Genomic DNA, 18,821 nt, shown 5'->3' on the forward strand with positions numbered 1-18,821 from the left:
TGTCCCCCATCTGGAAGGTGGCGGGGAGTGAATGTTGTGCTTCACCTCACCACCTCCACCTGAGGGTGGAGTTGGAAGAGGTGGGCACATCTCTTCTTCACTTGTTTTTCCTGCCGGTTCCCCACCCAAAGTAGCAGACAGAACCAGTGGGGACCAGTTGCTGAAAGCAGCAAGTGGCCTGAGGAAGCTCACAAAGGCGGCATACCTTTGAAGCTTCCCCTTTGTGGACCCTGCCCATCCTAGGGGAGGAGGCTTGGCACCTCGTCCCAGGATGTGCATTGTTTCAGGCCACCGAGAGCGGCAGGCTCTCATCCCAGGTGTCCAGAAACATGTCGGGTGGTGGCAGCTGAAAGCAGCCACTCAGCCTGGACATTAGTGTTGGGTCGTTTTTCAGGGGACATCTCTGAGATGCCCTCTGTGTGCATTTTTCATTAAATCCCACACTGGCATCAGTGTGGGTTTAATGTGCTGAGAAGTTTGATACCTAACTTCTCAGTTTTCAGTAAAGCCATCATGGTGCTGTGGAGTTTGTAATGACAATCTCCCAACACCATAAATTCTTTAAGTTTCAAAAGAAAGTTTATTAGAAGTACAACAAAAAGAAGCATCAGATAATTAGTAATATAATATCAACAGGAGATATTACTAAACATACTATTATTGGTATATAGGCAAGTAATCAAATAAGAAAAGAAGATCTATGGCAAAGGTAACATGCATGTGTTTTGAGAGTTACAGCTCTTGGCATTGTAAATGACAATGTCTTTTACCCATATGTTATAGAGTGGAGTTGATGTATGTTGTGTGGGATGGAATTATGTGGGTTGGATTGGAAGTGCTAGTTGTGGACAGTGTGGTGTGGAGTGGATTTGTGTAATGAGATTATGTGGCATGGTGTGCCATGGAAGTATGCGGATCGTAATTATGTGGTATTGGGTGTACTGTAATTATGTGAAATGGAATTGTGTGTCTTGGAGAGTAATCATGTGGAATGGTGTTTTGTGATGTGAAGTGGTATAAAGTGGAGTTTAATTATGCTGTGTGCTGTTGAATTCTGTGGTGTGGATTGGATATATGTGGTGTGTTGTGTACATTTCTTGTGTTGAATTATGTCTCGTGGAACAGAAATGTATGAAGTTGAATTGTGTGGCATGGAACTGAGTGGTGTTGAGTGAAATTATGCTGACTGGAATTATGTGGCATGATGTGCAGTGTATTTATGTGGATTGCTGCTATGTGGCATAGAGTGCTTTTATGTGGGGTGTATATAGTTGCTATTGAGTAAAGTGCAATTATGTGGAGTTGAACCATGTTGCGTTGAGTGGTATTATGTGGAGTGGTATTATGTTTGGTAGCGTTGAATAGAGTGGCAATGAATTGTGAGGTGTGGTATGTTGTGGTGTCGTGTATCACTCTAAATATCCAGGTTTGCTACGCAGAATTGGAAGCTCAGGATCAATCTACGGAAAAATACGTCAATCACAGAGAATTACAGAAATAAAAGAAAGATCTGACTGTTGATGGGCCTCAGCTGAAAATAAAGAATGGCCTGTTTATACAGACAACAAGCCCACCTGCCACACTCTTTTGAGCCTCCCCTGCTACATGCATGTGGCAACTTGAACGGCGCACTCATCAAAAACTCATACTGCCTAACGTGGACACTTCTAGACATTCTTCCAATCATGCATGACACAGTAGCTAGTTACATGTCGAAACCGAAAGCGCTTGGGTGCTTAAAAGAGGTCTGAAAGCTCAGTATCAATGTCAATCCAATGCTACCCATCGGTGTGTGCCTCTAAGCATTGCCTGGCCACCATCTGTGCTTGGGGCATGCCAAACACTAACATTTCCATGACAACATTTAGACTGGTTAAAAAAAAACGAATAAAATGTTGCCATAGCGATGCACATCCAAAGCTTTCATCCCTTTTAAACACTAAAACATTTAACGGTTATTCACAGCTGTCATTTATCAATGATGTTTCATTTGTTGACATTTGTTTGAGGTTTTCCCTGTAAGTAACCAACTGTGCAAAAGTCACAGTAAACCGGGGAGTCTCATTGAAATGTAATAAGGAGGCGCCCACGCAGGTGAAAGTCAAAACTCCAAGATCAGGAACGGTGTTGTAATAGGATATGATTGGAAAGCTTCTAGTGTCTTCAAGGAGATAATGCGATGGAAGGTGTTAACCCGGACACATTGGTGCATTCGTATTTTGCAGAAGCAGTGCAAGTTATATTTTGGCAAGTGAGGGCTTCTTCCAAATATTGTCAGTGAGCGAAGGACATGGTGTATTTGAATCCAGCCGCTTAAAAATCCAAAAAGCCTATCCCTGGGTGGTGTATGCTATCCCAGACCTAAATATCCCATGGCACCGGGACAAGAAACATCACGCACATCACGTGTAGTAAGCTGAAAGAGCCAAGGTCAATTCAGTTTACCGTATAATATACAATTTCTGTTTAGCACTTTAAATGTCGCAGACAAAAGCGAGCTGCATGAGTTGCGAACTACAATGCCAAATGGAAATGCTTCATTAGCAACACTCTTATTACACTGAGGAGCTCTGTTGCCATCATGGCGCTAGCACAAAGATCAGGTGGTTCGTATTACCTGGAGAATCATGTGATGGGCGTTTTACCTTCTGTGGATCAGTATAGTCCATGGCATAAGAGCTTACCCCAGAGAGTCCAGCCTGCCAGGGACAAGGTGCGCTAGGCAAGCATTTTCAGAAGAGGGGTTGCAGTGACAATTATTTAACGTGAGTTACAAGCAGCAATGATGGGGTTGAATGGGGCACAGAACAGGCGCATGGTGAACACAGCATCTGACATTTGATCTCGGTCTTTGAATGCTCAGCAAATGTGATGAGATAAGAACATGTTTAACAGTCCTGTTTACAACTGTGCTGTAGCAAGTGAAAACACAAGCACTGCTAATGAGAAACCCACCAAAAAGGAAGCTTCGCCAAACACGAGCAGGAAATAAGGAAAACAAGCATTGGCATAGCCAATAGGTCTCGCTTTTGGGACCTTATAAGTATATAGTTATGCAGCACAATATCCTTGGTGCAACAACATCAACTGTTGCATGGGTAAACACTTATAAGGTCCTAAAAGTGAGAGGTATTGGCTGTGCCAATGCTTGTTTACATAGTAACTGTTGAGTATCAGCTAGGTCTTACTCCCAAAAAGGCAGCTAGCATGTCAACCGACCAGTGAGAGAGATTTAGAGTGAGAGAGATTTAGAGTGAGAGATAGATATTTAGAGAGATTTATAGAGAGAGAAAAAAAGATTTAAAGAGATTTAGAGAGAGAGAGAGTGAAAGAGAGAGAGAGAGTGAGAGAGTGAGAGAAACCTTGTGCCGCTGACCATGGCTGGCTGTTGTCAAAAAAGTACTTTGTGGTGTACTAGTGTGCACAATGTAGCCTGGTTGTGTCGTTATATAAACAAAAGGCATTGTGATGTACCAGTAAACACAATCCACCTAAATTGGGGTATAAAATAAGAGTACTGCGATGCACTGGTGAACACAATGCACCTGGATTGTGGTATATTTCGTACAAAGGGCCTAATGATATAGCGTGCAAAATGCATCCTATATGTGGGTTATTATGAACAAGGACAAACTGCAGAGACCAGTCTGTGAGGGGAGACCGAGTGAGACACGAGACAGTGGGCAGAAAGACGGTGGAGCTAGACAGAGAATCAGAGGGGGGAGTAGGGGTGAGGTGAAAAGCACGTGAAAGAGGTGCGAACCCCCTAAAGAAGAGGAAAACAAGCATTGGCCCATCTGGAGAGTGTTGGGGAACAAGGGCAGTGAGGACGAACTTCAGAGACACGTCTGTGAGGGGAGACAGAGTGAGACAGTAGGCAGAAAGAGAGTGGAGCAGGCAACTTGAACAGCAAATGTAAACTAGAGAGGAAAGTCAGATGGCGCTGGGAGCAGAAGCAGCCAGCGGGTGGAGCGATGAGGCGGAGCTTTGGCAGAACACTAATAGGAACACTTAATAAATAAATAAATAAATGCACGCTTAAAGTGAAAGCAGCACAGTTCTCGTTGAGGGGTGGGCGTGAGTTTTGAAATGGATCATGGTGCCTTGTACCGAACCTGCTTAAATCAAAGCAAGCAAGACGTGTGGCCGCGAGATGCACTCTGTGGTGAGGGATGGGGAGGAGCGTTGAAGCGCACGCTTGGGAGAGCAAACGAGAGGAAAGCCAGATGGCGCCTGATCGAGTGATGCGAGGAATGCACATTACTGTGCACGTAACTACGCGCTCTAGGCCAGTAAAAGCTTGTGGTCGGATTTCTAAAGCCCACTCACTAAATGTCTGGCCAGAACAGCGCATGCGCTGGCTCAGGCGAGACCTAAAAAGGGTAGGGAAAGGAAAACAGGAACTATAATTAAAAATGAATAAGCACGTAGTTAAAACAAGGTTACATTTGAGCGAATCAAGATTTGAAAGTTTTCTAGAGCACCATATATACTCTTAATAGCAGCACTGCACTTACAATGTCTAAGAATGGACTTCGAGGTACAGGGCTCGACCCCCTGCAATGGGCTAACTACAGACCGATCTCCCTCCTCCCTGCTCTGGCGAAGGTGTTGGAGAAACATGTTCAGCATACTCTGACCACCTTTATTGAGAACAACAAACTGCTGCATGACTCCCAGTCTGGCTTTCGTGCGAACTACAGCACGGAGACGGCTCTGGTAGAGGTTACCGACGCCATCAGGGAGACGCTCGATCATGGGGGAAAGGCTATGTTAGTCATGTTGGACCTATCGGCGGCGTTCGACACCGTCCCACACGCAGGTCTCCTTTCAAGACTCAGGGAGATTGGTCTGCGAGGGACGGTGCTGGACTGGTTTCAATCCTTTCTTGCCGACCGCCGACAGGTGATCTGGGCTCCGCCGTTCTCGGCTGAAATGCCTTCGCTGGAGGTGGGGGTGCCTCAAGGTTCTATCTTGAGCCCCACCATCTTCAACATATATATGGCCCCTCTAGCGGAGGTAGCGGAGGCGTTTGGGGCCCGGGTCATTTCATACGCTGATGACACCCAGCTCTTGTTCACCTGCAGGAAGGGAGAGGTCTTCAACGGCGGCAGAATCAAGGACTGTCTGAGTGCAGTCTTTGCGTGGTTTCAGCGGCACAGCCTGAAATGCAACTCAGACAAGTCTGAGCTGCTCTTTTTCGGCTGTGCCCCTGATCCGGGTTGGAAGACATGGTGGCCCCAGGACATGTTCCCCCCCAGAGAAACCATCTTCTCAGGTAAAAAAATCTTGGAGTGGTGTTTGACGATGATCTTTCTTTCCGTCCACACATTCTGGGATTAGCAGGGAAATGCTTCGGCATCCTTAAGATGCTTAGGAAATTCCTTCCTCTGCTTTCACTGTAGTATCGTAGGAATGTAGTCCAGGCGCTTGTGGGATCCCGCCTGGACTATGCAAATGCGCTTTTTGCAGGCCTACCTAAGTATCTGTTATCCAGACTGCAAATTGTCCAGAATTCGGCGGCCAGAGCCATCTATGGCCTGCCCAGGAGAGCCAGCGCCTCTGCGCTCCTAGCTAGGTTGCACTGGCTGCCAATCTCTGGGAGAATCAGATTTAAACTCCTCACTCTGGCGTTTAAAGCCCTCCATGCGATTGGTCCCAACTATCTGAGGAAGCGTATTGCTTTCTATGTGCCACGGAGGTCGCTGCGGTCAGCGGACCTGGCCAAAATGGAGGTGCCTGTGGTCAAACGTGTCCGGATGGGAGGTCGATCCTTCCAACACGTGACAGCTTGCTTGTGGAACGAGCTCCCACTTTCTCTTCGGAAAGCGAACAACCTCCTGGCTTTTAGGAAGGAGTTGAAGACTCTGCTCTTTACCAAGTAATCCGCTGTGACTGTAGTGTGTATGCCTTTGGTTTCTTGTTTCTCTGGGCCTCTTTGCTAAAGCGCCGGGACACCCTTTTGGGGTAGCCGTGCGCTCAAAAAGTTCGGCTTAACATTAACATTAACATTAGGGCTCATGCACCTGTACCCTCACCACTGGTATAGGGCACCCAGCTAGAGGGGTGAGTGATCTATGCCAGGGCAGTGGGTTGTAGGCATTGCACACAGGGATGTGTGCCAGGTCGAATCTTCACTTTGTTCTGCACCAGGACACGCAGCCTGCAAAGGCATTGTGTGAGTGTCGGGGTACAGGACCTCTAAGGGTATGTATGTATAGGCATTTATATAGCGCACTACTTACCCGGAGGGTCCCAAGGCGCTTCGACCACTGCGAAACCCTTCCTGGCTTCCCTGAGAGATGGTCCCTTAATGGGTATCTCCAGGGTGAGACCAGGCATCCCCGGCGGTCTGGTGGGGCCGTTAGTGAAGATGAGGCAAGCTAATGCCCAGAGTTGCCGAGTGTGATCGCTGATCAGAGTGGGCACCGAGGCGAGAGAATTATCGAGTCCGCTGACCCTGGTCCAGAAACCTGCCGCGCCGGAAATCGAACCCTGGTCCCGGGCCGTCCTCTGCTCTCGGGTCTGCCGCCTCTAACCAGTGAGCCACACTACTTCACTTGTAAGGGTGGCACAATAAGTGCTGCAGCCCTTAGAGGCCTTCCCAGGTCACAGTGCCCTGGGTACCTTTGGTACCATTTACCAGGGGCTGACCTGTAGCCAGAGATGCTAATTGGGTTTTGTTTTCAATTCAGTTTTAGGGAAAGGACATAGGCCCTGGGTACCTGATTGGCAGGAGCCCATGGCACACTCAGTCAAAGCACATCGGCAATTCAGCAAAAAGTGGGGTCAACCATGCAGAAAGAGGGCACTTTCTCATAGTTGGGATCCGCGAAACAGGAGTGATTAACTTCGACTGGCTGCCTAATCACAGGTAGAGAAGAGGACTATCACAGAGGGCTTGGAGGATTGTACGCCGGGCTGCGACCTGATTGGTCATGGACTGTTGGCTGTAGTGACGTCATTTTTTCCCAAGTGTTTATGGGAAATGAAGTTTGTTATGTTGATAATCTTGAGTACTGACATGGCTGCTGAGCAACAAATGATGAAAAGATGAGCATCCGAGTCCTTAATAGAGTTGAAACTTTCCTTCACATTAGCTAGGACATTTTTCATTATTGCTTCAAAGCGGAGTTCATGTTGTCGGAACCTCCATGGCCAGACTGTCGCCCAGTCATATGCATTATTCATTAACTAAACGAGCTTGCAGTTGTTTGAAAAGTATGATTATATTAACGTAGCTCTTGAACGAAAGTGGCTCCTGCTTTGCTTTTCAAATTGTTCGACTTCCTTTGTTTGAGACCATTTTTTATTTACTGGTTTAAAATTATTAGTTCAACCTTTTTCAGTTTGCAAGTTTTTTATTTTTTGCGAGAATTTCTCAAACTGGCAAGCAATTTGTTTTCATAAACCCATCAATACTGTGCCAACCCTACATCATTTTGTGGGTGGATGTTGTAGCTGTGGGGGTCTCCACACATACATACATGTGTTCGAGGGCTGTGAGGAGCTACACTCACAGGTGTATCTGAGGGGACACGCCCATATCAAATTCATATTAAAGGCTTTCCTCAAACTCTAGTGCCTGAAGGGCTGTGAAGTGGTGCACGCACGTACACACACAACCGCATCTGAGGAGTGTGAGAGGATACACGTACAAAACGCATTGTCCGAGAGCAGTGAGTAGCTACACGGGCACAGACAACCGTGCTTGAGAGCCTTAAACCCCCACACACAAATACTGCTGTGTGCGCCCTGGCACTAGTGTTTGCGGAGTGTGAGTAGATCCTAAAATGTACACTGCAGTGTCTGGGGTTGTGCGCAGCTCCTCAATATTGCTCCGAAAACTCCCTTGACACACACCTTTGCTTGATGCTGTGCATACACCTGTGCTTCTGGACTGATTGATACTTGTTCTGTGAAGAGGGTGGAGTGTCCCTTGCTTTACTGGGACCAGAGCCCTAGGAATTTTGCCTAACTCCCGAAATCTTTTTTTTAACAGACCCATCAATATCCACACCAGGACGAGGCACGACTGCGTCATTTGTTAGGAAAGCAGGAAGTTCAGTGAAGACTGCGCCCCCCTCTGACCAGAAGAAAGAGATACAGTTGAAGGCTGTGTCCTCACCTCAGAAGAGACCGAGGAAAGAGGTGAAGGCTTCCATTAAACCTCGCAAGAAGCCGGGCAGTGGTGCACCTCAACGGAAAAAAGCTGATCCTAAATCAGGTGTGTTTCTTTTCGGTGACCAGTCTTACTGATTGAATGGTGCACAGTATGTTGTGATGGTGGATGCTAGACACACACGCTTCTTGATTGCGGTAGATGTGACATCGTAGAGGCTTCCGTTGTGACTGGTCCAGTGCTGCCAGAAGAGTATCTGTGTGTCGGTGTGACTGCCTGGATGTGACGCTGTCCGTAGGAGTATCAGGTGCATACCCACTTACATGGAACGCAGGGAAAACAAACATGTTGTGTCCCGTGAAACTTCAATACATTTACCCAGAGGGAATTTGTGTTAGGAATGTTACGTTTCAAGTTGAAGACTCGTGTATTTTAGACACCAGGAACCTGACCTAGTGTTTGATATAATTTTTTTAGAAACGGTTCTAGTTAAGCATACATGAAAGAACATTACAACAGCTATTAAATGAAGTGTTGCCATTATAAAAGAGATGGCCATGACAAAATAATGGGGTAACCCAATCATAGCCAAATTACCTGGGTACAGTATAATATGAAAAGCAATTGGTCCTAGACTGATTTAGGAAAAATCGCAAAGTGAGGGAAATTCATCATATGGGGGTTGCCTGGTTGGTCAACCACTGGTAATAAATACTAAAAAATGGAAAATTTGACAAATTCGCACCCTGAAATAAAGAGGAAAAATATATATACAAAATACATCAACTACACCCACAATTTTCTGTTATATGTAATCAATATTTATATTTTTCAAAATTGAATGCAAATAAAGCGGTAAAGACATTACCACACAAGTTTGAGACCTAAACAGGTTGCCCGGGGGAAAAGAGTGGTGGAAAGATGTGCTCTTGCCTGGAAAGGAAGGGTGAAAATCACAAGCATTAGAGCATCAAGATACTTCCTGTTTCTGGTTGATGCTGGTTATAGAGGAGAGCCAGTACAGTATGACCTGTCCACAACATTCTTTTTACAGTACATTTTTCATTCTTCTGTAGGTGCATGAATGCAACATTGATAATAGGGCAGGGATGGTCAAAAGGGGTACTTCTAGCACCTGCTACTCCTTCTGGATCCTGACAGAGCAGCAGGTGTTAGACGTAGCGCTGGAATATGGATTAATTTGTTATTCCGTGTAATTGTTGGGTATTGGATACCCTGTTAGACATTACATATATTTGGAAGCCCTGAGCACGACACTATTCACCGCATGGGAATAGTGCCCTCGGATGCCCTTCCTTGGCACCAGGATTAGGTTGCCTCACACTCCCCTCTGTCCTGAAGAAGACCCACAAGCAGAGGTCCTAAGTTACCCTCTACGCACTAGTCGGGTCGAAACGTTGACGCATATTCCCAAGCAAAGGCCTGTCCCACTTCTGACCACCCCTGCCTTAGTGCTTCTGTTTTTACTTCATTGTTGCTAATATTCCAGCAATAATGACTGATACTGCTCCTTTTATAGTCACTATTATGTAGATGGTTTTTTATTCATTTATTTAATGTATTTACATTCCTGATTTTGCAGCTATTAATTCCGTTCGTATGATCAGATATTAGGTTTCAATACCTATTAACCCATCTCTACAGTGTTGCTACATTACGCTATACCGTCTTTCATTTAACGTGTTTCTCGTGAGTGACTCACTCTTCCTTCTCTTGCTTATTGCTATTCCTTTTGGGCATTATTTTATTATCTTGTATCTGTAGGCATTACAATCCCCTCAGATGAAAAGAACTGGAATGTTACTCCCCTTCGTTGCCCTTATTTAAGATTGAACAAGCTGGCATTGACTCTTAAATATTAAAGGCATGTATACAAATGTGCTGCAATAATTGCACCAGTCTCTTGCTCAAATAATGTTCGAATGCCTTCACTCCGTCTTTGTGATTTATACTAGAGTATAAAGATGTTATGTCAAGTGCTATGCGAAGATAATCACTTTTCCACTCAAAATTGATCAGTTTATTTAAACAAGCATTTGCAATGCAATAGGTCTCGCATTAGGAAAGTTTGAGCTATTGGTCTTGTAAATGACACATTTTTTATTTATGTTTTGTTTTTGAAAATAGCGAAATTAATAGCTTTGTCATTTACAATGCCATTAGTTATAATTTTCGCAAATGTGACACCTATAGCATTTTTAATGCAATATGTGTTGTATTTACGTGACTTACATGTATTGATATTACAAATAACAATGGATTTTAATTTTTTTTAATAATTAATACTTAAATAAAGGTTTTTGTAATTTATAATGGCAATAGCTTTAACTTTTGTAAATAACGTTTGTGAATATTATGTTCAGTGTATTTTAATGTGAAGAAAATCCAAGAACAGAAGTGAAATATTAACATCTTCTTGTTACATTTGTAATAAAGCTTGAAACCTTGAGTAACATATTTGAACCAGTTGTTGAATGGTTGCACAGATTGATGCTGTGGTTGCGCAGAGTGATGATGTGGTGGCGAACGAGTGATGCTGTGGCGTTCAGTGATGCTGTGGTAGTGCATAGAGATGTTGTGGTGCTCCTGAGTGATGTGGTGGTGGTGCTGAGTGATGCTGTATGCCATGCTAGGTTTTATTTTGCTATCCTATGTTTTGTTTTGCTATGTTATGTTTTGCTATCCTATGCTTTAATTTGTTATGCTATGTTGTGTTTTGTTATGCTTTGTTTTGTTATGCTTTGCTATGTTTTGCTATGCTATGCTTTGTCATGCTATGCTATGTTTTGTTATGCTATGCTATGTTTTGTTGTTTTATTATGCTATGCTATGTTTTGCTATGCTATGTTTTGTTATGCTATGTTTTGTTATGCTATGCTATGTTTTGTTGTGTTTTATTATGCTATGCTTTGTTTTGTTATGCTATGTTTTGTTATGCTATGTTTTGTTATGCTATGTTTTGTTATGCTATGTTTTGTTATGCTATGTTTTGTTATGCTATGTTTTGTTATGCTATGTTTTGTTATGCTATGTTTTGTTATGCTATGTTTTGTTATGCTATGTTTTGTTATGCTATGCTATGTTTTGTTATGCTATGCTATGTTTTGTTATGCTATGCTATGTTTTGCTATGCTATGCTTTGTCATGCTATGCTATGTTTTGTTATGCTATGCTATGTTTTGTTGTGTTTTATTATGCTATGCTTTGTTTTGCTATGCTATGTTTTGTTATGCTATGTTTTGTTATGCTATGTTTTGTTATGCTATGTTTTGTTATGCTATGTTTTGTTATGCTATGTTTTGTTATGCTATGCTATGTTTTGTTATGCTATGCTATGTTTTGTTATGCTATGCTATGTTTTGCTATGCTTTGTCATGCTATGCTATGTTTTGTTATGCTATGCTATGTTTTGTTGTGTTTTATTATGCTATGCTTTGTTTTGCTATGCTATGTTTTGTTATGCTGTGCTATGTTTTGTTGTGTTTGGTATGCTGTGCTATGTTTTGCTATGCTTTTACATGTTTTGTTTTGCTATGCTATGTTTTGTTGTATTTTGTTAAGCTACATTATGTTTTGTTGTGTTTTGTTATGCTATGTGTTGTTTTTTATTATGCTATGTTTTGTTATGTTATGCTATGATTTGTTATGCTATGTTTTGCTATCCTATGCTTTGTTTTGTTATGTTATGCTATGTTTTGTTGTGTTTGGTTATGCTATGTTTTGTTTTGCTATCCTATGCTTTGTTTTGTTATGCTATGCTATGTTTTGTTTTGTTATGCTATGCTTTGTTGTGTTTTGCTATGCTATGTTATGCTATGCTATGCTTTGTTATACTATGCTATGCTTTGTTATACTATGCTATGTTTTGTTATGCTATGTTTTGTTATGCTATGCTATGTTTTGTTATGTTATGCTATGTTTTGTTGTGTTTTATTATGCTATGTTTTTTTGTGTTTTATTTTATTATGCTATGCTTTGTTGTGCTATGCTATTTTTCGATGTGTTTTATTATGCTATGCTTTGTTTTGCTATGCTATGTTTTGTTATGCTATGTTTTGTTATGCTATGCTATGTTTTGTTATGCTTTGCTATGCTATGTTTTGTTATGCTATGCTATGTTTTATGCTATGCTGGTGTGGGTGTGTGAGGGTGAGGGGTGTGGGTGAGGGTGTGTGTGTGGGTGAGGGTGTGTGTGTGGGTGAGGGTGTGTGTGTGGGTGAGGGTGTGTGTGTGGGTGAGGGTGTGTGTGTGAAGGTGAGGGGGTGTGAGGGTGAGGGGGTGTGAGGGTGAGGGGATGTGAGGGTGAGGGAGGGTGTGTGAGGAGGTGTCAGGGTGAGGGGGTGTGAGGGTTAGGGGGGTGTAAGGATGAGAAGGTGTGAGTGTGAGGGTGAGGGTGTGTGAGGGTGAGAGGACCTTATAACTGTGTAGCGTTACAGCTTTCCAATGATGGTGCTAAATACAAGATGTGACTGACGTGCGACAGGAGGTTCGTCAACAGCAGAGAGGGAGCAGTGGCAAGATAAAACACTCTTTTTTGGGGAGATACTGTTTTGGTATCACTCATTGGTATTGTATGGGCTAGCTAGCACTAGGAAACTTGCTTTAAGATGGCCATAGGCGCTTTAGACATGTTTAATAAAATAAAATGCAATCTTAATAAGCGGAGAAAACTTCGCACTGTAATATTCGCAATCGCAACCAGACTAGTGGCGCTCACACTGTATCAGCCACAGTGCACTATGAACTCACTGCAACGAGCTGCCCTCTTTAAAGAGTACGTGTTTCCTTGCCCTACAAGAAGATTAAAAAAATAAATCCCAACTAACTTTCTATTATCTTTTTGTAATTGAAACAGTATTTGTTTTTAGAATTTTATAAATAAATATTGATTTTCTATCAGTACTCAAATCATAAATACATTTCACTCAATAAAAATAGTTTATGAAGCACGTTTACAGCGCATGTGAAAATTTGGCCTTTATTCTAAGTTTCTGATGTATTTATATTCATATGATTAGTAAAAAAATAAACTACAAGATGGCCGCTGCAATACTCGCAGGGTGCCGAGGAGTTTCCCGTTGTTTGGCTTTCAGTCGTGCCCTCGAAGCAGGTACGTTTCTCATTGATTCACATAAAGCTAGCTCTCATTGGCTAAAGGCTCAAAAAAGAAAACCGAATGCTGTGTTTGGAAAAGTTCTCGATGTGGGTTACAGAGAAGAGGTGTCTATATGGGGACGCAGTGAAGAGGTATAAGGAAGATCACCTTGTGGGTAAAGGGGCTACAGTCCACAGGTTGCCTAATGATTGGGGCAGGCAGTGCAAGGGGAAGTAAGCGCATTTCTTAGGGAAAGGTTATGGAGAGGCTTCGCGCTGTTTAATAGGTATCAATGAGTTGAAGCTTAGGTTTGCCACCTGTCCTGTTTTTTATTTTTAACCGGCCTGACTTGTATTTGTAAGTCCAGGTCGATAAAAATATTGGAAAAATAGTAAAACCCAAAGATCATTTGTTCGAGGCATGTGGGCTGCTGAATTCATATCTGCATAGATCGCCGCCTAGTGTTGGGTCCGGATGATTGCACATTGTTGTCCTGGAAGAGTCTTCGAAGTATCACGAGATAGGTGGCTCCTCCCCTGGACTACAGTGCGCATGGGCATCGACTCCATCCCCAGATTATTTTTTTCCGCCATTGGGTTCGGATGTGTTCGGTTCCCTCCTGTCGGAATCGATAGTTCTTAATTTCACTTTGCTTGAGACCAAAAGGTCTTTAGGACTTGCGTCGGTATTGTCTTTCGTTCGGGTTCGTAACTTCTCGGCTCCGAACCGACATTGTTCTTCCGCGTGCTTTCGGCGCGGAGGGGCCTAGTCGACGCTCCATACTCTTCATCCATCATGGAACGAAGTCCATTCAAACGTTGTCCGGTGTGTGCCTCGAAGTACCCACATATCGATGTACACCCGGTGTGCAACAAGTGCTTGTCACCGGACCACGACGAGGCCAAGTGTATGGCCTGTTCCAGGTTCCGGTCCAAGAAAACACTCAAGCTCCGTCGAGCTGCGCGCCTGGAGGCCCAGCAATCTGCACCCCCGCCTACGGACATCTTCGATGCTGGGGATGTCGAGGACGACGATATCCAGGAGATCACGGAATCTAACCCCGCGTCGGAGGTCGAGGACGACTACGACGCAGAGGCCGAGGATTTCGATGAAGTCGTCGAGGAGGTAGGGGACGACGACGGGGCCCTTGCCACCGTAGAGGATAGCTCGGACGAGGAGCTTCCTCAGACTGACTCCGAGGCCGTCCAAATTCATAAGGCCCAGGTCGAGGGATCGCCTTCGGGCCTTACCCGTGACCTTGATGTACGTTCCACGGCTCCGCCTTCCGGCCCGACCACGGACATTAATACCGAATCACTCCCGGTACCTCCAAAACCGAAAGTGAAACCTACGGTCTCGACGCCAGAGATATCAAAACCGAAAGTGCGCATCGCGCTGGTCGGGTCGAAGACTTCGGAGGCCTCGGCGCCGAAGAAATCCAAAATGGCCGTCGAGCCGAAGAGCCACACTAAAATGGCCGACCCGAAGGCTACTACATCGAAGCCAAAGGTTAAGGGGTCTGATGCAGCCGCATCGGCGCCGAAGACGGTCCACGCCGTCAAGGGTCGACTCGATGGCAAGAAAACGGTCGACGACCTCAAGAAGTCCACTCTCCAGCCGAAGAAGCGGCAGGACGACCCGAAGTCCCTCTCTGCCTCGCCAAGTGCTTCGACTCCGAAGGGTGCATCGTCGGTCTCCGCTCCAAAACCAGCCGCTAAAGACGGTCGAACCGGCGCGTCCATCCGCCTCGTTCACTAAGAAGGTTACGGAGTCCCTACAACGCATCAGGGAAGGGGCCGCAGCAGTCGAGCCGAAAGACTCTGTGCCGCCCAAGCCTCTGGAGAAACCGGCGAAGGCGCCTACGCCGATCCTTTTCACCTTGCCGCCTAAGACGGCGCCGAAGGCTTTCGCGGCTAAACCGGGGGCTGGCGTGCCCGAGAAGGTGTCTTCGGCGCCGAAACAGTTGTTGGTAGTCCCCGGCCCACGGCAACGACCACTTGCAGAGGAGGAGCGTCAGGAGCATTTTATGGACGCCAACATGGGCAGACTTTCCCTCCTGAAGAGAAAAATCACCCCTGAACCACAATTGGAGTCGTACAAGATTCCACTTAAAAGGAAAATGGACTCTGCTGGTACTTCTGCCTTGATGGAGCCCATTTCGCCACAGGCTCACAAACTCTCGCCCACTCATTCCAATGTCGAGGCAGGTGAAGGCGACGACGAGGATGAGTACAGCTATCCCATCTACACTGACCCAGAGGATGTGACTGAACCATGGTCTGCTGGTGGCGATCCTGGGGACCCGCATTCTGGACAGGAGCCTCAGCTTTTCTCAGCCAAAACTTCCCTCACTGAGGACTCTGGCTGCTGCCTTCTCAATGAGGGCATTGAAAGCCTCAATCACAACGTCGAGCTCCATGCTGACCCAGTGGACGTCGACTTCCTCTTTGACACCTTTTCGGTCTCTGAAAAGACTGTAAAGACTCTGCCAATGTTGAAGGGTGTTTTGAAGCATGCGGCTGAGGTGTTCAAAGAGCCCACCCGGGCGAGGGTCATCAACCCAAGAATCGACAAGAAGTACAAGGCGGCGCCCACTGATCCAACCTATATTAAGGGACAGTTGCCTCTGGATTCCCTGGTGGTCTCCAATGCCCGCAAAAGAGCCAACTCGCAGACTACGGGTGATGCTCCTCCCCCAGACAAGGAGTCTAAAGTCTTTGAGGCTTCAGGGAAGAGGGTGGCAGCGCAGGCAGCCAATATGTGGCGCATATCCAACATGCAGGCGCTACTAGCGCGTTATGACAGGGCACACTATGATACTCTAGAGACCCTTTTACAGCATTTGCCCGATCAATATAAGGAAGCAGCAGAAATGTTAATACAGGAGGGGAAGCTTATCTCCAATGCTTCCATAAAGTGCGCACTAGACGTGGCTGACACCGCCGCACGCGCTATTAACACTATCGTTATGCTTCGTAGACCTGCATGGCTAAGAATATCTGGGTTCAAGCCGGACATTCAAACTACCATCTTGAACCAAACGGTCAACCCAGATCACCTGTTTGGCCCTGAGGTTGATACCACCCTTGAAAAAATGAAGAATGACACCGACACCGCAAAATCTATGGGTGCCTTGCAATCCCAGCAGTTTCGGAGTGGGTCCTTTCGTCGCTCCAATACTAGGGGCACCTCAAGGGGTCAACTCTCGCAGTCAGCGCAGTTCTATAAAAGCAACACCCAAACTTCTTATACCAACAAGGGTTGAGGTGGTTACCGCGGAAACAACATCAAGGGCAGAGGACGTGGCAACAACAGCTCCAGGTCCTCCACCGCCAACAAACAGTGACGCCTTGTCACTGCCCCCCGACCACACAACACCGGTCGGGGGGCGACTCCAGCAGTTCCTGCCCGTGTGGAAGTCCATCACCACGGACAGGTGGGTCAAGACACTTGTCCAATTCGGTTATTGTCTGGAGCTCACATCCACTCCACCCAACATACCCCCAAGGCACCGTCCTATGTCCGGCGAGCACTTGCACTAATTGCAGCAGGAGGTCACAGTCATGCTGCAAAAAGGGGCAATAGAGCTCGTGCCCTTGTAAGAAAGAGGTACGGGAGTTTACTCCCTGTACTTTCTTATTCCAAAGAAGGACGGATCCCTCAGGCCCATCCTGGATCTCAGGCCCCTCAACTTTTACATCCTATCAGTGCATTTCCACATGCTCACACTGCAGCAGGTTCTCCCACTGCTTCAACAGGGGGACTTCCTGGCAACTCTGGACCTGAAGGATGCGTACTTCCACATTCCACTACATCCCTCACACAGAAAATACCTCAGGTTCACCATACAAGACCAGCACTACCAGTTCAAGGTTTTGCCTTTTGGGGTCACCACGGCACCCAGGGTTTTCACAAAGTGCCTGGCGACGGTGGCGGCACATCTCAGACGTCAAAACATTCACGTCTACTCCTATCTGTACGACTGGCTCATTCAGGCGAAGTCGGCCCAGCAGTGTGCCGACCACGTGTCCCACACCATTCACCTTCTGCACGATCTGGGTTTCTCACTGAATTATCCAAAGTCCCATCTCCAGCCCTCCCACATACGGCAGTATCTGGGTGCGACCATAAACACTCTGGCGGCCACGGCACAGCCGAATTCAGTGAGAGTCGACAGCATTCAATCGCTGATCCAAAGATTCAGACCTCAACACTCGCTTCCAGCGAGAGTGTTCATGCAGTTGATAGGCATGATGGCCTCCTGCATCTCCATAGTCCCGCACGCGAGACTACATATGCGTCCGCTTCAGGAGTGCTTGGCACGTCAGTGGACTCAGGCTCACAACCAGTTGAAAGACCTAGTGTAGGTGACCTGTCGGGCGTACAACTCTCTGCATTGGTGGAATCCACGAAACCTTTGCAAGGGCCGACCGTTTCAGGAGCCTGTGCCACAGATTATCCTGACAACGGACGCTTCTCTCCAGGGATGGGGAGCGCATGTACTCCAATACACTGTGCATGGACTATGGACGCAGCAACAGGGGAAGATGCACATCAATGTTCTGGAACTGATGGCAATCTTCATGGCACTAAAGGCCTTCAAAGTACATCTATGCAACAAGGTCGTGTTGATCCGGACGGACAACATGACAGCGATGTACTACATTCAGAAGCAGGGAGGCACACACTCTCCGCAGCTGTCTCATCTGGCTCAGAACATGTGGAAGTGGGCCATTCAGAGGAACATCTTCCTCATGGCGGAACACCTCCCAATCAGATGGCGGACCTGCTCAGCAGGCACAGCCACCAAATGCACGAGTGGGAGATACATCCATCAGTACTCCAGCCGTACTTCCAAAGGTGGGGTCATCCAGAGATCGACCTGTTCGCCACTCAGGAGAACGCAAAATGCCAAAGCTTCGCCGCCAGATTCCCACACCCACTGTCGCAGGGCAATGCGTTATGGATGAACTGGTCAGGCAAATTTGCGTACGCTTTTCCCCCAGCACCACTGATACCGCTGGTGGCACGCAAACTCAGGCAACACTCAATGACTCTCATCCTGGTTGCTCCAACATGGGCTCGTCAACCGTGGTACACCACGTTTCTGGAACTGTCCGTGGTACCGCATCAGAGGCTACGTCTCACACCCAGCCTTCTGACGCAGAGCCATGGCGACATTCAGCACCCAGATCCGCAACAGCTCAACCTGGCGATCTGGCTCCTGAAGTCCTAGAGTTTGGCTACCTAAACTTACCACCCAATTGCATGGACATCATTCGGGAGGCAAGGAAGCCTACTACCAGAGCCTGCTACGCAGCAAAATGGAAGCGGTTTGCAACTTATTGTGCAAACCACAACATTAACCCGCTTGATGCTTCCATTCAAGACATCATCTGTTACCTGTTCCATCTGTACAAGTGTAATCTGGCCTATACTTCCATTCACATTCATCTGTCTGCCATGGCCGCGTATCTCCAAAATAGACAACACCTTTCGCTCTTCAAGGTGCCTGCCATCAAAGCTTTTTTGGAAGGCCTCAAACGAGTCATTCCGCCACGGACTCCACCAGCTCCTGAGTGG

General features: G+C 46.2%; 1 protein-coding gene across 1 annotated transcript in view; it reads left to right on the forward strand.

The window, feature by feature from the left end:
• Positions 1 to 18,821, forward strand: part of LOC147725799 (uncharacterized) — a 454,961-nt gene that overhangs the window by 194,329 nt on the left and 241,811 nt on the right. The window contains exon 4 of the mRNA XM_086959949.1: positions 8,003 to 8,227. Coding sequence (XP_086816075.1) covers positions 8,003 to 8,227 — 225 coding nt within the window. The remainder of the gene's footprint in view (positions 1 to 8,002; positions 8,228 to 18,821) is intronic.

Source organism: Lissotriton vulgaris, chromosome 3_1 (assembly GCF_964263255.1).
Source record: "Lissotriton vulgaris chromosome 3_1, aLisVul1.2, whole genome shotgun sequence".
NCBI classification, from domain to species: domain Eukaryota; kingdom Metazoa; phylum Chordata; class Amphibia; order Caudata; family Salamandridae; genus Lissotriton; species Lissotriton vulgaris.